This window comes from Carcharhinus amblyrhynchos, chromosome 24 (assembly GCF_965287045.1).
Source record: "Carcharhinus amblyrhynchos chromosome 24, sCarAmb.v2.hapA, whole genome shotgun sequence".
Classification (NCBI taxonomy): Eukaryota; Metazoa; Chordata; class Chondrichthyes; order Carcharhiniformes; family Carcharhinidae; genus Carcharhinus; species Carcharhinus amblyrhynchos.
In genome coordinates this window covers 33,478,718-33,502,299 of record NC_137347.1, presented here as the reverse complement: position 1 = coordinate 33,502,299, position 23,582 = coordinate 33,478,718, and the positions used below count along the sequence as shown (strand labels likewise).

At 45.4% G+C, this 23,582-nt stretch overlaps 1 protein-coding gene across 2 annotated transcripts in view; it reads left to right on the top strand.

Annotated features, from left to right (window-relative positions):
* mfsd2ab (MFSD2 lysolipid transporter A, lysophospholipid b) overlaps nt 1-23,582 on the top strand; it is a 63,876-nt gene that overhangs the window by 18,601 nt on the left and 21,693 nt on the right. For both annotated transcript variants that reach the window (XM_080211111.1, XM_080211110.1), the window contains exons 4-7: nt 12,651-12,783; nt 16,394-16,472; nt 18,666-18,832; nt 21,418-21,508. In XM_080211111.1, coding sequence (XP_080067237.1) covers nt 12,651-12,783; nt 16,394-16,472; nt 18,666-18,832; nt 21,418-21,508 — 470 coding nt within the window. The remainder of the gene's footprint in view (nt 1-12,650; nt 12,784-16,393; nt 16,473-18,665; nt 18,833-21,417; nt 21,509-23,582) is intronic.

The window sequence follows — 23,582 nt, the reverse complement described above, 5'->3', positions numbered from 1 at the left end:
GAGGCCAGGCCCTCTCCCCCTTCCTCTCCCTGTAACCCCACACATTTACCATACCAATGCATCTGACCTTGGGACACTAAGGGACAATTTAGCATGGCCAGTGCACCTAATCTGCACATCTTTGGACTGTGGGAGGAAATCAGAGCACCCAGAGGAAACCTACACAGACATGGGGAGAATGTGCAAACTCCACACAGTCACCCAAGGCCGGAATTGAATCCAGGTCCCTGGTGTTGAGAGGTAGCAGCGCTAACTACTGGGCCGCCATGCTTTTTCTAGTTTTAGTTTCAATTCCAAACCATTTGTCTTTACTTATTTTTGCAATTCCCTCCCTAATTGTGGGTCAATCCACGGCGCGTGGGCTGCAGCCTATCAAGAAGGTAGCTCACCACCGCCTTCTCAAGAGCAACTAGGGATGGACAATAAATGCTGGCCAGCCCATATCGCATGAATAATTTTTTTAAAAATTTGAACCACATTAAAAATGTTTCATTCAGCAGAAAAAGAACCTGTTGATTTAATTGTATTTGAAAATTACTTTGTTGGAAAGGTGCAATTTATCACAAGATAAGAATCTTATCTTGAGATAAGATTCTTGTCTTGAGTTAAGGGGTGGCACAGTGGTCAGGGCGGCACAGTAGCACAGTGGTTAACACTGCTGCTTCATAGCTCTAGGGATCTGGGTTCAATTTCCGGCTCAGGTCACTGTCTGTGTGGAGTTTGCACATTCTCCTCGTGTCTGTGTGGGTTTCCTCCGGTTGCTCCGGTTTCCTCCCACAGTCCAGAGGTGTGTGGGTAAGGTTGATTGGAGATGCTAAAATTGCCCCTTGGTGTCCTGAGATGTGTAGGTTAGAGGGATTAGTGGGTAAAATATGTAGAGATATGTTTGGGTCAATGCTCCTAATCAGCACATCTGTCAGACTGTGGGAGGAAACTGGAGCACACGGGAAAAACCCACACAGACATGGGGAGAATGTGCAAACTCCACACAGACAGTGACCCAAGCTGGGAATCGAATCTGGGCCCTAGGCGCTGTGAGGCAGCAGTGCTAACCACCGTGCCATCGTGCTGCCTAGCACTGCGCCCGACCCTGTCAGTGTCTCAATAAGTGGGTAGGAACTAAATTCCCTCATTCTATAGGCTTTTATACAAATTCTATGTTCTTCCAGAGTGGACTGTGAATTTGGCTACCTTGTTTATTCACTAGCTGTGACCTTGGATGTGTTAGCGTTCTGGATGTGGGTCTGATTTCAAAGACTTTGTGAAGGGAAGTAATGCCGCTTTACAAAGGTGATCCTTTGCTTTCTGTTGCTGGTAACAAAGGTGTGTTGTGTATATATATCTATTTAATGCGTATTATTTACAAGGAGATTTATTTTCGTTCTCTGCCCTCCCCTCCTCCTATCACAAAAAAAGTGCAATCCTCCTTTGCAATTTTGCCATCCTGTTTGAACTGGAGAGGGCTGGGCCACACGGCTGCCGGTGTGACGGATGGCTCTGGCTTTTTGCTTGCAGCAACTTGATTTTGCTTTCCGCACCTTATTTGGTTTGTGAGCGGCCCAATGGATTTCTGAAGCTGTTTTGTTCCTGGCCTGCGATCAGCACTGGATGCGGACAAGGATTGAGGCTGCCGGCTCCTACCGTCTGCTTGTGGTACCGGCACAGGCCACAGCAGTGCCAAATGAGCATGGACACACTCGTTATTTTCCACATCATTCATCTCAGATCTCTCAAAGATGTGCGGGTTAGGGTGATTGGCCATGCAAAATTGCCCCTCAGTGTCCTGGGATGTGTAGGTTAGAGGGATGAGCAGGGTAAATATGCGAGGCAGCAGGGATAAGGCCAGATTGGGTTTGTTGTCGGTGCAGACTCGATGGGCCAAATGGCCTCTTTCTATCCTGTAGGGTCTTGATGATTCTAGGTCATGTTCTGAGCAGTGTGAAAGAGTTCTACATAGGAGAAAAACTGGAAGGCAATTTAAAGAAGCCACACCAAGATTATTAGGAATTGCAGTAGTTTTATTTATAACTCAGTTTTACTTGTTGCAGTTGGTTTTGCTACCACAGCATGCTCATTTCACCTCTGCCTCCTTTTCTTTACCCTGTGGCTGTGAAGGCTGCCACAGCCCGAGGCTTCTATGTGAAGGAACCATTCAGGTTGTCACTGGGATTATCCCTGGCGCATCGCTACACACAAAAATAGGTGTTGTGCATGTGGTGTCTGTCTCCTTAAGACTGTACTGGGTCACCTGACTTGAAGAGCCAATGGGGACTGAGAGTGAGTGAACACACCAGAGAGTGAAGTCCTCTCTCGGGTAGAATCATTGAGAGCCATGTAGTAAGCGTGCTGCAGCCCAGAACTGCCAACCTCCCGTACCTAAGGTCCTCTTAGCAATATACATCGCTTGTTCCTAACAAAAACTTAAATCTCTTGACGGCACCCAAAAGTAAGGATGATTGTTTACTGGAACAAGCAATTTCATCCGTTTGCCGCGGATAAATGGTGGCAGTCAACATGGACTCTACACGTTTTCTGTGATGGATCAGATGTTACACCCAAGTGGGTGTGCGTACCGCCCTTTTCAATGATATTGTGAATGGAATCTCTTCCTGTTTGATTTGGCAATATGCAAACTTTCTTGCAGCTTCTGGCACAGGATTTCACTGTCCTGTCCCTCCTCTTCCACAATGCAATCACTGTGAGGCAGTCCGGGCTTAATTTTTTTTTAAGTTTGCAACGTTACCAAGGTAACATTTGTTGCCTCTCTGTTGATAGATATTAAGTACTAACTGAGACTCTGGTCACATGAGGGTGGCACAGAGGGTGGCCTCGCAGTGCCAAGGACCCGGGGTCGATTCCCAGCCTTGGGTCACTGTGTGGAGTCTGCACGTTCTCCCCATGTCTGTGTGGGTTTCCTCCGAGTGCTCCAGTTTCCTCCCACATTCCAAAAATATGTGGGTTAGGTGGTTTGGCCATGATAAATTGTCAGTTTGAGGGGTATTGTAGGGCATGGGTGGAATCATTGTCAGTGGGGGGCTCGATGGGCCGAATGGCCACCTTCTGAACTGTAGGGACTCTATGTAAGCGGGACAAAATAAAGGAACAACTCTGCTTACCTGAAGGATGTTAGTCAATTTGTTTTTACCACAAACCAGCAGCTTTCATGAATACTTTTATGGCATCAACCACAAATTGTCAGATTTTTATCGCTTAATTTGGCATGTCTCTCTGAATCTGAAAGAAGGGTTTCACCGTAAACTCCCTTGTGCTACCTTCCCTTCCTCTGTCAATGCAAATGGCACATACACAAGATCCCAGCTATTGAGTTGAGCATCAGCAGAGGTGAGGTCCTTGCTGGTTGAGTCATAACTGAGCAAATGACTGTTTTATTTATCTGGTATAATCTGAGGGTGTTCCCCAATCCCTCATTACCAATTCCTCCCCTCTTACAAGCTCCTCCCCAAGCCACACTCTGACTTTAATATTCTCTTTCTGATGCTACCAGGACCCCTTGACATCACGAATGTTCTTGCCTACAGTATGCCACTGTCCACAATCCTTTGAAACATTTACAAAACTCACCACTGGTTGGAATCATACCTGACACAAAGAAGGGTGGTTATGGTGGTTCAGCGTCAATCATCTCAACTCCAAGTTATCACTGCAGGAGTTCCTCAGAATTTTTGATTTGATTTATTATTATCACATGTATCAATATACAGTGAAAAGTATTATTTCTTGCGCCCCAAAAAGACAAAGCATACCGTTCATAGAGAAGAAAAGGAGAGAGTGCAGAATGTAGTGTAGCTAGGTTGTAGAGAAAGATCAACTTAATACAAGGTAGGTCCATTCAAGAGTCTGATGGCAACAGGGAAGAAGCTGTTCTTGAGTCAGTTGGTACATGTTCTCAGACTTTTGTATCTTGTCCAGGGTGCATGGGGTCCTTAATTATGCTGACTGCTTTTCCAAGACAGTGGGAAGTGTAGACAGAGTCAATGGATGGGAGGCTGGTTTTCGTGATGACAGCTCTAGCTGGAGTTGAGAAGGTTTAGAAGTGAGCCATAGAGGCACTTCTTTGACATGTAGTGGTTATTCTCTGACCAATCAGTGGAAACAGTCAAATTATTTCATAAAACCACAAAGAGTTAAACGGGAGGCTGGAAGAGTCATTAGATGGGAGGTTAGAAAATGTTTCTTCACCAACTGGATGTTTAGAATGGAATTCTCTTAAACAAATCCACTAATTGAAGCAGGGCACTTAAATTCTTTCAGAAGTGAATTAAATAGTTGGGTGAAACACAAGAATGTTGAAGGATACGGTGAACAAGCGCGAGAGAAAGATTAGACTAAGCCTGGAACAGTGAACAATATCACTGCGTGATTGACAAGCTAAATACTCATTATGTTTTCTTTATTCTTTGATGGGATGTGGGTGCCACTGGCTGGGCCAGCATTGTTGCCTATCCTTAATTGCCCTTGAACCGAGTGGCTTGCTAGACCATTTCAGAGGGCTGTGAAGAGTCAACCGCATTGTTGTAAATCTGGAGGCTGACCTGGTAAGGATGGCAGATTTCCTTCCTTAAAAGACGTCAGTGAATTAGACAGGTTTGTAATCACAGTCGATGATAGTTTTATAATCATCATTATGGAGACTCGCTTTCAAGTAACTGGATGTAAATTTGACCGTAGTGGGAATTGAACTCATCACCCTGGAGTATCAGCCTAGAGGCCATTGATATTACGGGCAGGATTTTCCAGCCTTTTTCACCAGGATCTTCTGGTCCCACTGAAGGTGATCGCCCCGCATGGCAGAATTCCCAGCAGCGCTATAGGCAGGTCAGACAAAGCACCATAGATACCGACAGCGGTGAGCAACTGCTGGAAAACATGAGGATGGGGGGGGGGGAGAGAGGAGTGAAGGAGGGAGGAGAGGATTGGGGGGGGGGGGGGGTGGTGGGAGGAGGGGTCGGTGTTGGAAAGTCCCGCATAATGATACGAATGGGAAATTCGGTCTCGAGGTAAATAAATCTTTTAGGATTGATGGTTTTGAAGGGAAAAGCTTATCAGGGAGGAGGGATAAACCCACTATTCCTGGCTAGAACTCCAGGGGCCTGGGCTGTTAACTCCGGGGAGATGAGTTCAATTCCCACTATGGGTACGCTGATATTTGGTGAAGAAGGATGTGGGGAGATTCCAGAGGAATATAAATGAAAACATGGACTAGCGGGAGTGTAATCACCTTGCTTTTATTTATTCATTGGTGGGATATGGGTGTCACTGGCCAGTCAGCATTTATCACCCATCCCTAGTTATGCTTAAACTGGGTCGCTTGCTGGGCCATTTCAGAGGGTAGTTGAGAATGAACCACATTGCTGTGGCTCTGGAGTCACACGTAGGGTAAGGACAGCAGATTTCCTTCCCTAAAGGACATTAGTGAACCAGATGGGTTTTTCCGACAGTCAACAGTGGTTTCATGGTCATCTGTAGATTTTTAATTCCAGATTTTTTTTTAGTTACTGAATTCAAATTCCACCAACTGGTGTAGCGAGATTCGTACCCATGTCCCCAGAACGTTAGCTGAGTTTCTGGATTAGTAGTCCAGCGATAATACCACTAGGCCATCACCTCCCCAAGTATCTCCCTGTGTGGTATGTTCCCTGTGGAACGCAGACAGCTACACTGAATTTTGGGAGGTGAACATTTTCTAAGTGGGTACAGACAGTGCCAAGAACCCAGGAACATTAAATAGTTGTTGCTGACAGAAAGAGCTGCTGTTACTGGTCAGAATGAAACTATCCTGAGGCAGTAGGTTTATCTGATGGCGTCTGAGCAGGAAAGCAGCTTGAGTTTATACACTAACACTTCCAACACTCAACCTCCCTCTGCTTCTTGTGTTGAATTGACAGCTGCTTTCATAACAGACTCTGACTAATAGCCCTGAGACTCTTTTTTTTAAATTAGAAGATGATGATGAAGGTTTAAAACAATGGGTCCCTTTGATGAGCCTCTGCTCTTCATTCTTGGAATGCATTAGACAAAGAAGGAGAGGATTGTGCAGTTACTGCGCTGAAATACAACCGTTTACTTTATGGACTGTGCGTGCTACATAGACATAACAAGCAGGGTGTGCTGATTGTCACTCATAGAATCCCTACAGTGCAGAAGGAGGCCGTTCAGCCCATTGAGTCTGCAATAACCACAATCTCACCCAGACCCTATTCTTGTAATCCCCACATATTTATGCTGCTAGTCCCCTCCAAGGGGCAATCTAGCATAGCCAATCCACCTAACTTGCACATCTTGGACTGTGGGAGGAAACCAGGGCACCTGGAGGAAACCCACGCAGACACAGGAAGAACGTACAGACTCCACACAGACAGTGACCCGAGACCGGAATTGAACCCGGATCCCTGGTGCTGTGAGGCAGCAGTGCTAACCAATGTGTCACCATGCCACCCATCTCTGATCTAGTAAATATCTACTTATTCTATGGTGTGTGCTGAGCTCCCAATTAAGTCTTTATAATAACTCCAGGAGTCAGCTGTAAAGAAATGGTGATTTATTGCACAAAATAAAGTAAAGCAAACCACAAGTGGTGAACATAAACAGATCCCAACTGGGACAATACAACAATGGACCCACTCAGGGTCCTGCTCTATACAGGGCTCAGTATACGAGCTCCATCAGGTGAGTTAATTACCAATCCTCTGGGAGCTTGTGTTCAACAAGTTCTGCAGGGAGGTCAGTGATTTCTCCATGCAAGTCCTGAGGGTTATCACAGTTTTTCTAGGAGGGCCACTTACAATCTAACTGAATAATGTCTCGGTGCATTACAGAACCGTTACTGATGATGGAACGATTCATTTTTCTTTGCCAGACATGTCGTCTTGGAGCCGTCTGGGTGACAAAGATATCCTGCACCCAAGGAAGATGATCTGTCATTCTGTGACCCTGAGAATGGGGATTTCTCTCATTGCCCCCCACACTGAGTAACCAAACAGCTAGCTGGTCCTTGCTGATTAATTTACTTCCGTCCCTAAGCGTTGACCACGGTGTTTATTATAAACAGTGGTATAACACACACTTCCAAGTTGGCTCATACCATTTATATTGTTGGCTTTCCTGTTGCCTTAGACTTTCCCATCCTGTTACCAATGCCCGGCTTCATTGTGTGAAGTAGATTGCGAGTTTGCAATGCTACATGTTCACCAACTAACATCACGATGAACCACAGAGCAAATTCTAAACGGAGGGCTGAAGACCCAAATTTCACCTTAAAATTGGAAGCGAAATGAAGAAACGTTAAAACCCGGCCATTAGATTTCATGTTAGATTATACAGTCCGGGTTGTTCACCCGGCCGTACAGATACTCCAGTGGCAAATAAAAAAACTAACTTCACAAAAGTAAATCAAAGTAAAGGCTTATTTAAGAAACTTCATTATACCACCACATGGGCCACACCCTAGGCCACAAGTACTCCCATAATCCCCATCTGAACAAGGAAAAGTACAGCACAGGAACAGGCCCTTCGGCCCTCCAGCCTGGGCCATTCATGATGCCCTAACTAAACTAAAAACACTTCTGCCTTTACTTAGTCTGTACCCCTCTATTCCCTCCCTATTCATGTACCCATCCAGATGCCTCTTCAATGTTGCTAATGTGCCTGCTCCCACCACCACCTCTGGCAGCAAGTTACAGGCACCCACACTCGCTGCGTGAAAAACTTCCCCCACATATCTCCCTTAAACTTATCCCCTCTCTCCTTGAACCTGTGCCCCCTTGCAATTGACACTTCCACCCTTGAAAAAAGCCTCTGACTATCCACCCTGTCTAAGCCCCTCATCATTTTGTAGACTTCTATCGGGTCTCCCCTTAGCCTCTGTCTTCCCAGTGAAAACAATCCTAATTTATTCAACCTCTCCTCATAGCCAACACCCTTGAGACTGGGTAACATTCTGGTGCACCATCTTTGTACTCCCTCCAAAGCTTCCACATCCTGTAGTGACCAGAACTGCACCCAATACTACAACCAGAACTGCATGCATTACTCCAACTCTGTTTTTTATGTATACATGGTCATCTGACCACCACATCATTTTGCCACTGGTTACAATTGTCTACCTGGTCAGCTGACCCTCCAGCATGTTACCATTCTAGTAGGTGTTGTCACCATAAAATAAATTAGCATCCATGACATTGACCATTCTTTTATCTTCTCAATAATGTCCAGTCTTATATTCAGCTTCAATAGTGCCTGCACACCTGGTAATATTTTATTAAATGACTTCTATCTGCTTGTGCCCAATCTGAACCAAGTGGTTTAATTTCACAGCTATGAAAATGGTCCTATCATCATCTGTTGGATCTAAACACCAACCCAGCACAGAACGGTACCAATGACAGGGAGAATTTTCACTTTCTGTCAGTTAGTAGGGGCAGTGGGTTACAGTGCTACTCATCATGCTTAATCCAGCTAAAAAGCTTTGTGTCTTTTCCAATTCCTGAACTCCACAGTGATGCCATTTGTAACTGAATAACTTGAAGAATGGCCATTGAGACTAGGCACTAATGACCTGTTGGTTATATCCCAGGGAGAGGTTGGTGAATAAGAAGAAGAATTTGGTGATGGGAGGCAAAAATAATTTCAAATATATCCTTGCATGGCAAACTGCAAATCTATGATGTTTTGGATTCTTGCATTTAAATTGAATTTTTTTTAATGAGCCTGTTATACTTTTATTACTGCCTCATCCATATTAAATTTTAACACCCAATTTATCCAACTTCACCCAGTTTTGTCACAGTGCAGAAAAGAATACTAATTCATTCTAGAATGTGTGTTAAAATCCATGAAAACCGTCCTCCTGGGCAGCACGGTGGCACCGTGGTTAGCACTGTGTCTCACAGTGCCAGGGATCCGGGTTCAATTCCTGGCTTGGGTCACTATCTGTGTTGAGTTTGCACATTCACCGTGTGTGTGTGTGTGTGTGTGTCTGTGTGTGTGTGTGTGTGTGTGTGTGTGTGTGTGTGTGTGTGTGTGTGTTTCCTCTGGGTGCTCAGATTTCCTCCCAAAGTCTGCTGGTTAGGTGTATTGGCCGCACTAATTTCTCCCTCGGTGTACCCAAACAAGCACCAGAGTGTGGCGACTATGGGATTTTCACAGTAATTTCATTGCAGTGTTAATGTAAGCCTACTTGTGACACTAACAAATAAACTGAAAACAAAACTCCCCCTCTTCTTCAGAACCAAAGAACACATCCCAGTCTGCTACTGGAGATGCTTGATCATATGGAGATTCAGAATCATCTTCATCATCAATCGCTCTGTCATTGGTCACACCATTCCACAAATAATCATCTTCAGTACCATCAAAGTGCACTGAATATCCCACTTTTCCTAATGATACGATGACCATCTCCATTCGGATTTCATCCCAGACATTTACACACGGTTGTTAATGTGGCTGCCTCCCCATGCATTTACCCTAGTTAGTCCCCCTGAAACTAAGGGGCAATTTAGCACAGCCAATCCACCTAACGCGCACATCTTTGCGCGGTGGGAGGAAACTGGAGCAACCGGGGGAAACCCACGCAGACATGGAGAGAACGTGCAAACTCCGCAAGGATAGTGACCCAAGCCAGGAATTGAACCCGGGTCCCTGGCGCTGTGAGGCAGCGGCGCTAACCACTGTGCCACCGTGTTGCCCATTGTGCCACCGTGGTGTCCTATTCAAAGGCTGAAATTTTCCAGTCTCGCGCGCCCTAATGCCGCTGCCAGAGAGAATGGAGAATTTGGCTGTCAGCTAAATCTCCGTTCACAGCAGCGGGACTGGAGAATCCCATCCACAGGCGAGGTCAGAGAACCTCGGCCCAAAGAGTTTGGATATTTTAGCGACAAGTTGGGTGTCGATTTAGCTGCAAGATGTATGAAAAATTAATGACTTTTGATGGCCGTGGGTTGAGGGGGTGAGGGGAATGTAGCCGACTTTCAAAAGCGACCGAACGTTACTGGAGTACATGCGTTCCATTCAGAGATACGGCTAGTGAGAAATTTAAACCAGGGTTGTTATTGAATTAGGTTGTATGCAGATGAGAGCATGATTCGAAAGATGCATGTCTTTAGAAACCAGATTCTTGATACATTCTTAATATAGAATAACGGTTGGATTGGGTGCACGTTTCCATTTCAGAGGAAGCTAGAGCTGTTTCGTATACACCCTGCTAGCCTGAGCACTTCTGCTACAGGCCATCACCCCGCCTGCGACAGCTGTCGGAGCTCCAGCTATTCTGGGCTTTACCAGCTGTTCTGGTGCTTGCTGTGACTCTCTTTAAAATGTAGAGCAACGGCTGCATCATCTGATGGCTGGAATTGTGGCGAGACACCAGACTATCGGTCACCTGATAGATCAGGCCAATGGCGAAGGATATATTTAAACATAATTACTGGGCTCCGGAAAGTAAACACTACCCTGTAGAGTTATACATTTTCTTTTTTTAAATTGTTCCCCTATTCTTGATCAAGTGTCGTCAACCCTCAAGATATTTGCACGTTGTGTGATCCAACTAGTATCTTCCTTTAAAGAAGAACAGTAAGCGGTCTCATGACGCCAGGTTGAAGTCCAACAGGTCTATTTGGAATCACGAGCTTTCGGAGTGCTGCTCCTTCATCAGGTGAGTGGTCGCTCCGAAAGCTCGTGATTCCAAATAAACCCGGTGGACTTTAACCTGGTGTTGTCAGACTTTACTGTGCCCACCCCAGTCCAACACCGGCATCTCCACATTATGACTTTAAAGAAGAAGGAGGGAGAGGTGATAACTCGGCTAATGTTCTGAGGACCAGGTTCGAATCCCACCACCGCAGATGGTGGAATTTAAATTCAATAAAAAATATCTGGAATTAAGAATCTACTGATGACCATGAAACCATTGTCAATGGTCGGAAAACCTATCTGGTTCACTAATGTCCTTTAGGGAAGGAAATCTGCCATCCTTACCTGGTCTGGTCTACATGTGATTCCAGAGCCACAGCAATGTGGTTGACTCTCAACTGCCCTCTGAACAAGGGCAATTACGGATGGGCAATAAATGCTGGCCAGTCAGTGATGTCCACACCCCACCAATGAATGAAAAAATAGTCAGCCAGCCAATCATTCATCTAACAATTGCCTCCTTTAGTCACACCACTATCACTTCTGCCATTCTACCACACGCTATTCTGTTGTGACCCGTTCCTCTCTTCCACCTTTGTTTATTTGCACCATCTCCCGTCTTTCCCTGACCCAATACATTAACCTGACCTTCCTGTCCCCACAGACGCCCATCGACCTCTGTTTTCCCTTTTGAAAAGAACATTATGGCTGGAATTCTCCAGCAATTCACACGCTGCCGGCTCTGCAAGCGAGGACGGAGAATTTGGCGCCCAGCCAAATCACCGTTGACTGCAACAGGACCCCAGAGAATCCCGCTGGCATGAATTGTCAGAGAATCTCGCTCTATGTTGAAGTGAAATGTCCAGCGGAACTCAGAATCCACTGACCGGTCAGAACCCGACACTGGCAAAAAAACCCATCAGTTCATTATTGTGTTCACTGTAGCTCTAACTGATGATGTGAGACTGACTGAGCCAGGCAGATGGTCAGAGCAATTGTCCAATACAGATTACAGTCTGACTCAGGTTCCAGGTTCAAATCCCATTCCAGAGCGTGAGCGCAAAATAAATCAAGGCTGACACTCCAGGGCTGCACTGGGGGAGGGCTGCACTGGCACTGCACTGGGGGAGGGCTGCACTGGCACTGCACTGGGGGAGGGCTGCACTGGCACTGCACTGGGGGAGGGCTGCACTGGCACTGCACTGGGGGAGGGCTGCACTGCACTGGGAGAGGGCTGCACTGGCACTGCACTGGGGGAGGGCTGCACTGGCACTGCACTGGGGGAGGGCTGCACTGGGAGAAGCAGCGCTGCACTGAGGGGAATTGCGGCGCTTGCACTGGGGGGTTTGGCAGTGCTGCACTTGGGGGGGGAGGTTGCAGCGCTGCATTGGTGGGACTGCAGCGGCACTGCACTGGGGGATTGTGCCGCTGCTGTGTCAGAGGGGCAATCTACTGGGTGAGACGTTAAACTGAGCCACCATCTGCCTGCTTGGGCGGATGTGGAATATTCCATGACACTATTTGGGAGAAGAGCAGAGAGTTATTCCCCCGACTCCCAGCCCAATATTTATCCCTCTGTCAACATCACAGTGAACAGATAATCTGGTCATTATCACCTTGCGGTTTATAGGGACTTGCTGCGTTTCACTGCCGTGTTTCCTGCAACACGACAGGGACCACACTTAAAAGGGACTTTATTGGCTGTAAGGTGTTTTGAGATGCCAGCTGATGTTGAACAGTGCTGTATAAATGCATCTCTATCCATTGAAATAAAACGTGGCACTACATTACACTAAGTACCTCGAATGTTAATTGAAATCCTTCTTGGTTTGTCCAGTCAAAAACATTTGCTGTTTGTGTCTGGTATTAGATGATTCTAGCTGAAGCCAGATTTGGACTATCAATTGTGAATGCAAAAATGAGACCAGCAGCGTAGGGAAGTTGAATACAATCGAACATTTCCAAAAGTCTAATGTTGGCGTGGCTTCTTGATTTTCCAGGATAATTTGCTCTTCACCATTCGCAGTAGCCTCTTACTTCCTCTTGTGGTTTGTACCAGATGGAAATGTGTCCGAAATTGGAAAAATGCTTTGGTACTTGGTCTTCTACTGTTTGTTCCAAACCCTACAAACGGTGAGTACTGATCGAGGGAAGTTGTCTTTATTATGTTGAATGATTCAGTGGCACGTAAGATCCCATTCCAATTTTCTTCCCACACCTAGTGGTGCACTGAGACAGATTTTCGTCTATTTCCATAGCAAGTAGATCATCATAGATCATAGAACCCTACAGTGCAGGAAGAGGCCCTTTGGCCCATCGAGTCTGCACCGACCACAATCCCACCCAGGCTCTACCCCCACATTTACCCGCTAATCCCGCTAACCTATGCATCCCAGGACACTAAGGGGAAATTTTAGCATGGCCAATCAACCTAACCCGCACATCTTTGGACTGTGGGAGGAAACCGGAGCACCTGGAGGAAACCCACACAGACACGAGGAGAATGTGCGAACTCCACACAGACAGTGACCTGAGCCAGGAATCGAACCCAGGCCCCTGGAGCTGTGAAGCAACAGTGCTAACCACTGAGCTACCGTGCCGCCAAGTGATTCCTGGAACAGGTCACCAGTCTGTTGCTAGGGTCTTATTGTTTGAGGGGCTGCCACTCCACATCAAGCGTTGCTGACCAGGAGTCTCTCCCACTGTTCCCGCCAGCCGTTGGTGTGTTTGGAAGGACTTTCAGGTTGACACTCTCAACCTGTTTGACCGCGTTATGGACGCACCATCAGGTCATGGGGTGGGACTTGAACCCAGAGCCTCTGGCTCAGAGACAGGGACACTACCCACTGCACTACAAGACTTCCTGGCACATAGGACAGGAAACTCAATTTTATATTCATTATTTCCAGGGTTCCTCTGCTACCAGACCTGGAAGTTATTTATTTTTAATTTGAAATATGTCGCTAAAGGTACTTCAACTTTCGTCCAACTCAATAAAGTTTACTCAGTGCTTGAGGGGATGTATTTACTTTGTGGAGCCTGAATTGGCTTCCCTTTTTAGGCGCCCAAAGTTTAACATGTATGAATCCGAAATCCTGGTCCAATCCAGTTATTCCAAGAGCAGTGCCAGGAGAACTAACCTGGTTCTCAGAGCTGGCACAGATGAGCCCTCTCTAAAACTATTTGTATCCGTGGGTATTTGCCGGTAAATATTCCCATTCACTTGCTTGCCTTGGCTGATTGGCTGTTACCTTTGGGTTGGCGCCATGTGATTTTTGGGAAGCTGACACTTCTTAATGGAAATGCATAAAACTCCGGACTTCTCCTGTCTGAGTATCATTCACAATCATTCCAATGTCCTTAAGTTGCAAGGCCCCAGATACATTTTGGCAATGGTGGAGAGGCCCTGTGCTTTCAAACAATGGACGCATTTACTCAGGCTGTCTGCACAGTTATGACTTAGAGGAAACACCTGTCCGTGATTTAAGAATGGGAACACCCTTGGGTAAACACAGAGTTAGTGCCACACTCGACAATTGTAATTTCAGTTGAGTTATGTCTTCCCCAACTGTTCTGAAATAGAGAATAGACTCTCCATTCAGAATCTGACAAGTACATCTAATATGATGCTCAATGAGCCATCAGCAATTTCCATCAGGCCAAACCCTCTATTCTGTTCTGCTACACCCAGCATCTAAATAGTGTGAGATCTGCCACCTCGATTAAAAGTTCCATAGCACTGCTGCCTCACAGCAAGAAGTCACACAAGTCCAACAGGTTTATTTGGTAACACAAGCCACTGGCTTTTGGACCACTGCCCCTTCATCAGGTGAGTGGGAGTTCTATTCACAAACAGGGCATATAAAGACACAAACTCAGTTTACAAAATAATGGTTGGAATGCAAGTCTTTACAGGTAATCAAGTCTTAAAGGTACAGACAATGTGAGTGGAGAGAGGGTTAAGCACAGGTTAAAGAGATGTGTATTGTCTCCAGCCAGGACATTTGGTGAGATTTTGCAAGCCCAGGCAGATCGTAGGGGATCCCACTCACCTGATGAAGGAGCAGCACTCTGAAAGCTTGTGGCTTGTGCTACCAAATAAATCTGTTGGACTTTAACCTGGTGGTGTGAGACTTCTTACTGTGCTTACCCCAGTCCAATGCCGGCATCTCCACATCATGGCCTCACAGCACCAGGGTCAATTCCGGCCTTGGGTCACTGTTTGTGTGGAGTTTGCACATTCTCCCTGTGTCAACTTGGGTTTCCTCCAGAAGCTGCGATTTCCTCCCACATTCTAAAGATGTGCACGTTAGGTGCATTGGCCGTGCTAAATTGTTCCTTAGCTTCAGGAGGATTGGCAGGGTAAATGCGTAGGGAGATAAGGTCTGGGTGAGACTGTTGGAAGTCTGACAACACCAGGTTTAAGTCCAACCAATTTATCTGATAGTAAACTCACAAGCTTTCGAGGTCCCCCTCTTCATCAGGTGAAAGGAGAGTTCTGGCCTCAGACAGTACATATAACTGCACAGACAATTTACAGATTACTGATTAGAATGCGAATCTTTACACCTAACCTGCTATTCAAGTCTTAAATCAGTCTTAAAAAAGTCGTAAAGACTTGAATAGCAGGTTAGGTGTAAAGGTTCGCATTCTAATCAGTAATCTGTAAACTGTCTGTGCTGTTATATGCTCTGTCTGAGGCCAGAACTCTCCATTCACCTGACGAAGAGGGGAACCTCAAAAGCTTGTGAGTTTACTATCAAATAAATTGGTTGGACTTAAACCTGGAGTTGTCAGACTTCTTACTGTGTTTACCCCAGTCCAACGCCGGCACCTCCACATCATGAAAGTGGGAATGTGGAATTGAGCCACTTCAGATCAGCCATGATCTTATTGAATGGCGGGGCAGGCTCGAAGGGCTAGATGGCCTACTCCTGCTCCTATTTCTTATGTTCTTATGAGACTGTTGGTGCAGGCTCAATGGACCAAATGGCCTCCCTCTGCACTGTAACGATTCTGTGTCGTGTTTCCAACATGCAGCGTGATTTACCTTGTCACATAGTTCCTTACAAGGGATGGTATCCCAGTGTAATGTTACTGGACCAGTTATCAAGATGTACAGACAAATGCTCTGGAGACACGAGTTCAGCTCACTGTCGCAGTTGGAAGAATTTAAATTCAGTTAATTAATCTGGGGTAAAATGCTAACCTCATTTAATGATCATTACCCTATCAGATTATCACTCTGAGGTCTCGGGTTCAAATCCCACCACAGCAGATGGTGGAATTTGAATTTGATAATAAACAATACCGAGAATTAAGAATCTAGTGATGACCGTGAAACCATTGTCGATTGTCAGAAAAACCCATCTGATTCATTAGTGCCTTTTAGGGAAGGAAATCTGCTGTCATTACCTGGTCTGGCCTACATGTGACTCCAGAGCCACAGCAGTGTGGTTGACTCTCAACTGCCCTCCAAGGGCAACTAGGGATGGGCAATAAATGTGGCCAACTAGCAATGCCCATGTCCCAGGAATGAGTTAAAAATACTCTAGATTGTTACCTCACCTTAATAATCCTGTATTTGAACTTTTTATCATTATGATATTCTTTGCTGTGTTTCTTAACTTTGCAGTTAATCCTTGGTTTTTTTCCTCTTGTGTTGTAGATGTGACAGTGTGAAATCAAACTTAAGTTTTTCTTTTCGGTGGCTCAAAGATAAAATTTCCCGTTTTTCTCTTAGTGCTTCCATGTACCTTATTCTGCACTCACAATGTTCATAAGTACAGACCAAAAAGAAAGAGATTCTGCCACAGCTTATCGTGAGTAAGCCTTTTTAATTTATATGGTGGGTTTTTTAAACAGTGACTCTGGCTTTACCTAACACAGGGGTCTCCAAACTGCGGCCTGCGGGTCACATCCGGACCAGAGTTTGGAGACCACTGACCTAACAGAATGCTGATTAATTGGGGCATCTGTTTTAACTGCAACAATTAATATCCACTGTTTTAATTATTATATTAAATCAAGTTTGACTGGGGATGTTTTTATCTTTGAGTGTTGATGAAGAGGATGAAACACTAAAGTTAAAATAAAAAAGCTCAAGTGAGCAGGAGAAGGCCATTCAGCCCTTTAAGCCTGCTCCAACATTCATTTTGATCATGGCTGATCATCAAATTCAATATCCCGATCCCACCTTCCACCCCCCTTTTCCCTTATCCCTTATCCCATTAGCTCCAAGAGCTTTGTCTAATTTCTTTATGAAATCATAATTTCTTTATAGAATTCTTACAGTACAGAAGGAGGCCATTTCGCCCATTGAGTCTGCACTGACCATAATCCACCCCAGACCCTATTCCCATGATCCTACATATTTACTCTTCTAATCCCCCTGACAATTTAGCGCGGCCAATCTACCTAACACGCACATCTTTGAGCTATGGGAGGAAACTGGAGCATCCGAAGGAAACCCATGCAGACACGGGGAGAATGTGCAACTCCACACAGACAGTGACCCAAGGCTGGAATTGAACTCGGGTCCTTGACACGGTGAGGCAGCAGTGCTAACCGCTATGCCACCTTCCTGCCCAAAATTGAATAAACTTTATTTTTTAAACATCTAGTTTGTTCAGTTAAAGTTACAGGTATGACTGTGGAGGTGCTGGGAACTGGAACTCCATTGATTCTGGCCTTGGGTGACTGACTGTGGAGTTTGCACATTTTCCCCATGTCTGCGTGGGTTTTCTCTGGGTGCTCCAGTTTCCTCCCACAGTCTGAAAGATGTGCGGGTTAGGTTGATTGTCTGCGCTAAATCGCATCCTGGGACTAGCAGGATAAATACGTGGGGTTACGGGGATAGGGTGGAATTTTTGTCAGTGCAGTCTCGATGGACCGAATGGCCTCCTTCTATACTGTAGGGTTTCTAAAATATGATACTGAAGTGAAAACAAAATTAGGAGTATCTGTGATGTGAACAAAAAAATCTTTTTAAGTTCCTGATGACTAATACTTGGAATCCCCCAGACTGACATTAGGAGCATAGGAATTCGGAGCAGAAATGGGCAAATTCACCCCTTCGAGCCTGCTCCATCATTCAATCAGATCACGACTGATTTCTCCCTGGTCTCAAATCCAGCTCCCCACCTGTTACCATATCTCCTTATCCTTTTTCATCAGAAATACATCCATCTCCTTCTTGAAACCATTCAGTGATTCAGATTCCACCACGCTATGGGGTAGTGAGTTCCACAAATTCACCATCCTCTGCGAGAAGTAGTTCCTCCTCATCTCAGTTTTAAATCTAATGCTGCATAAGAGGAAACATTTGGTTTACATTTACTTTATCAACCTCCTTTGAAATTTTATATACCTCGATCAGATCCCCTTTCATCCTAAATTCCAGCGAGTACAAGCCCAAACTGTTTAATCTCTCCTCATATGTCAACCTTTTCATCCCTGGAATCAATCTGGTGAACCTCCTCTGAACTGCCTCCAATGCCACCACATCCTTCCTCAAGTAAAGAGACCAAAACTGGACACAATACTCTAGATGTAGCCTTGCCAACACACTATACAATAGCAACAACGCTGCTCTACTTTTATACTCCAGTCTCTTTGCAATAAATGTTAACATCCCATTTGCCTTTTTTATTACACATGCTGCACCTGCATATTCACTTACTGTGATTCATGAACGAAGACACCCAGATCCTTCTGCCCAGACACATTTTGAATCTGCTTTCAATTTAGGTGATAATTAGCCTTTCTATTTTTTCTGCCAAAATGGATACCCTCACACATATCCACATTAAACTCCACCTGCCAAATTTTGGCCCATTCTCCTAGCCCAGATATCTGCAGGTCTATAATCCCCAGATACCTGCAGGTCATTCTTTATACACAGGCTACATGGTCCTGAGGGAATCTCAAGCTGGTAACCTGTTAGCTTTTCCATTTCTGGGTACTTGGAGGTGGGTTTCTGTCGAGTTTAATGGCTTTTCCATTTTCTATTGCAGGTATGACTGTGGAAGTGCTGGGGACAGTATTAGGAACAGCAATACAAGGTCAGATTGTAGGTGGGGCTGAAGCTTCATGTATTCATGAAAGTGATATTAACACTACAATATCCACATTTGACGTCAACACTACACAGTACAATCCCAACACATCTGTCAGCCAACTGGTACGTATTCCAGATTTCAAAGGTAGAAATATCAAGATCCAACTGCATGTTTTACAAATTGGTGGGGAGGTTTGACAACAGTGTATTACAGCAGAGGCAGGGTTAATTAGCAATGATAAAGGAAATAGTGATCATAATGCAATTTAATTCCACATTATGTTTGGAAATGACATAGACTAATCACAACTAAGAATCTTAAACTTAAACAAAGCCAATCGTAAAACAATAAGGTACAGGTGCAGAATTAGGCCATTTGGTCCATCGAGTCTACTCCACAATTCAATCATGGCTGATCACTTCCTCAATCCCATTCGCCCACTTTAACCCATAATCTTATATCCCCTTACAATCAAGAAGCTACCTACCTCTGTCTTGAAGACATACAATGACCTGGCCTCCACAGCCTTCTGTGGCAATGAATTCCATGGATTCACCATCCTCTGGCTGAAGAAATTCTACCTTATCTCAGTTGCAAAGAGTCATCCCTTTATTTTGAGGCTCTGCCCTTGGATCCTAGTCTCTCCCTATAATGGAAACATCTTCCTCAAGTCCACTCTATCCAGGTCTTTCCGTATTCTGTAATCATGTGGGTATGAAGGGAAAGTGGGCTGTGGTTGATTGCCTAAACAGACTAAAAGACATGGTGAACAGTGGGAAGCATTTAAAGAAACAGTTCAAAATGTTCACCAAAAATACATTCCTTTGAAAAAAACCAAAGCTCAGTGGGGGATACTCCTTCCACGGCTTACCAAAGAGGTTAAGGGTGGTATTGGATTAAACAAAGTGACTTATAAAGCTGCAAAGAATAGTATCAAGTCTGAGGGTTGGGAATGCTTTTGTAACCAACAAATGTCCACCAACAAGTTGATTTTAAAAAGGGAACAAAAACTAGAATTGAGTCAATTAATCAAAAATACAAAAGCAGGTTGTAAGAGATTTTACAAGTACATAAAAAGGAAGGGAGTAGCTAAAGTAAACATTGGTCTCTTAGAAGCAAAGATAAGAAAAATCATCATGGAGAAATTAAAAAATGACAAAGACATTGAACAAGTATTTTGCTTCTATCTTAACAGTAAAAGATGTAAGTTATATACCAGAAATAGATGGTAACCTAGGGACAAACAAGAGAGAAGAAGTTAAGGTAATTAATAGCAACAGAGAAAAAGTACTGGGGAAACAGGGATTAAAATCCAAGAAGTCCCCCAGCACCCGATAGCCTACATCTTAGGGTTCTAAAAGCGGTATAGCTGCAGAGACAATGGATGTGCTGGCTATAAATCAACAAAATTCCCTAGATTTTGAGTGGAAGTTAGCAAATGTTATTCAAAAAAGGAGGGAGAGAGAAAACAGGGAACTGCAGACCAGTTAGCCTGACATCGGTCATGGGAAAATATAGGATCTGAAGGAAATCTTAACAGTGCACCTAGAAATACACAGTATGACTGGAACAAATAATCATAGTTTTATGAAAGGAAAATCCAATTTGATAAATCTACTAGAGTGTTTTGGGTATACAAATAGTAGGATAGATAAAGGGGAACCAGTAGATGTGGTGTACTTGGATTCCCAAAAGACATTCGGTAAGGTGCCACACAAAATAACAGTACTCTAAATAAGGGCTCATAGAGATGGGAATGATATTAGTAGCTTGGATAGAAGATCAGTTTATGGACAGGTGAGTAGAGAGTAGTGAGACATTTTTAAGTTGGCTAATTTAAATCAGTGAAGGGGCCTCAGCTATTTACAATCTCTATTGAAGAACTAGATGAAAAATGTTGTTTATCTTAATTTGCTGACAATACAAAAGTAGGTGGGAATGAGAGCTGTGAGGAGTACACCAAGAGTCTGCAAAGTGATATAGATCAATGAAGTGAGCAGGAAACAAATGGAGTATACTGTGGAGAAGTGTGAGAACCTTCATATTGGTGGTATGAATAGAAGATCAAATTATATTTTAAAAGGTGTGAAACTTGGAAATGTTGATGTTCAGAGACACTTGGGGATATTCATACAAGAAACACAAAATGTTAGCATGCAAGTTCAACAAAGCAAATGGCATTTTAGCCTTTATTGCAACGGGATTTGAAGTACAAGAATCATCAGTTGGAAGGGGTTTTGGTGAGACCTCACCTAGTGTACAAATGTGAAATTGTGGTTTCCTCAGTTAAGGAAGGAGTTATTTACCAAGGAGGTGCACAGCAAACGTTCACTAGATTGGTCTCCAAGTTGAAAAGGTTGGGAGATGATGAGAGATGGAGTAAATCAGTTGAGAGGTGGAAGGGGTCATTGACACTCAATTTGGGTTTCACCAGGGTCACCCAGCTCCTGACCTCATTACAGCCTTAATCCAAATATGGGCAAAAGAGCTGAACTCCAGAGATGAGGTTAGAATGATTGCCCTTGACACTGATTGGCATCATACCTGGGCATGTAGGAAGATGCTTGTGGTTACAGGAGGTCATTCATCTCAGTTTAAAAGCCACTCGCTCAACACTGGAATTCCAAATGTGGAAAATAGGAAACTATCATGTGTGAGTTTTGATTAATTGTCTGAAAAACCACGGTTTCCTGTTCTCTTTGTACAGAAAAGCGCATACATGACGGCAGCTGGAGTTATTGGCGGAGTTTATATTCTGTGCACCGTAATTTTGTTTGCTGGAGTCCGGGAAAGAGAAGGTAAATAATTTTCATTCATGTATATAATAGATGGTGGAACTATATTTAAAAATATCCCCCTGGAATTTTGCATTTATGTTCCTCAGTGAAACTTTAAAAAAAAATTCATTCATGAGAGATGGGCATCGCTGGCTGGCCAGCATTTATTACCCATCCCTGGTTGCCCTTGGGACATGCTGGTGAGCTATCTTCTTGAACTGCTGCAGTTCTTGCTTTCAGTAGCAACGAGCACCTTATATTCCCAGTTCATGAATTAAACTCACCCGTCACTGTGACTATTTTAGAAATTATTATTAGTTAATGATTTGCGAGTTATGTGATGTTTGAAGAAAGCTTCCAGGAATGGTTTGGTCTGATCAATATAATGGCCAGATATATTGGATCCTGGCACCATCTGTCAGCGCGAAGGAAGAATCTGGCACTCAGCCAGGTCTCCATCCACAGCAGCGGAGGAGGGGGGGGCAGCTGGAGGGTCCCAGCCCCCCAGGGAGGGGAGGGCAGAGGGTCCCTGCCCTCTGGGGCGGGAGGTGGGCCGGAGGGTCTTGGCCCCCTCAGGGAGGAGAGGGGCGGAGGGTTCCGGCTCCCCGGGGAGGGGGGAGCTGGAGGGTCCCGACCCCCCCCCCCCCCCAGGGAGTGGAGGGTGGTGGCCCCCCGAGGGAGGAGGGTCCTGGCCCCCCCGGAGCGGGGCGGGGGAGGGGGGCAGAGGGTTCTGGTTCCCCGGGGAAGGGTGAGGTGGAGGGTCCTGGGACCCCCCCCTCCCCCTGGGGGTGGGGAGGGTGGGGGGTGGTGGAGGGTCCTGCCCCCCCCCCCCCCCCCCCTCCCCCCGCAAGGAGAGGGAGGGTCCCGGCCCCCCCACTTTCTTTTGTTCTTTATCTTTGTATTTCTTTCTCTTCCTTTCACATTGTATTTTTCTTCCATTCGCTCCCCCCACCCACCAGCTTTCCAACGTGACTGGTTTTGCCGAGACAGTAAACACGTTTGACAAGGTACCTCACAAGAGGTTATTGCAGAAGGTCAGGGGACACGGAGTTGGGGGTCGGGTGTTAGTGTGGATAGAGGGTTGGTTGTCAAATAGGAGGCAGAGAGTGGGGGTCAATGGGTGCTATTCGGATTGGCGGATGGTGACTAGTGGAGTGCCCCAGGGGTCGGTGCTGGGGCCTCAGCTATTTACCATTTATATAGATGACCTGGAGGAGGGAACCGAGTGTAGGGTGTCGAAATTTGCTGATGACACCAAGATTGGTGGAAAGGCAAATTGTGCGGAGGGTATGGAGAGTCTACAGAAGGATCTAGATAGGCTGGGCGAGTGGACCAGGAACTGGCAAATGGAATTTAATGTTGGCAAGTGTGAGGTGGTCCACTTTGGTAGGAAGAATGGTAGGAAGGATTATTACTTACGTGGCGAAAAACTGCAGCAGGCGACGGTGCAGAGGGACCTCGGGGTCTTTGTGCATGAGTCGCAAAAACCCAGCCTGCAGGTGCAGCAGGTGGTCAGGAAGGCGAATGGGCTGCTGGCCTTCATAGCGAGGGGGATTGAATATGAAAGTAGGGAGGTCTTGCTGCAGCTGTATAGGGCATTGGTGAGACCGCAGCTGGAGTACCGTGTGCAGTTTTGGGCGCCGTACTTACGCAAGGATATTTTGGCCTTGGAGGGAGTGCAGAGGAGGTTTACTAGGCTGATACCGGAGTTGAGGGGGTTGAGCTATGAGGAGAGGCTGAATAAATTAGGCTTGTACTCGTTAGAGTTTAGAAGAATGAGGGGAGATCTCATTGAGACGTATAAGATGATGAATGGGATGGATAGGATAGAGGTGGAGAGACTCTTCCCGCTCAGAAAGGACAGTAGGACTAGGGGGCACAGCCTCAAGATAAAGGGGGGGCGGTTTAGAACGGAGTTGAGGAGGAACTTCTTCACTCAAAGGGTGGTGAATCTCTGGAATTCTCTGCCCGTTGAAGTGGTGGAGGCTGCCTCGCTAAATATTTTTCAGACGCTGGTTGATGGGTTTTTGATAAGAGAGGGGATTAAGGGTTATGGGGAGAGGGCGGGAAAGTGGAACTGAGCCACGACAGATCA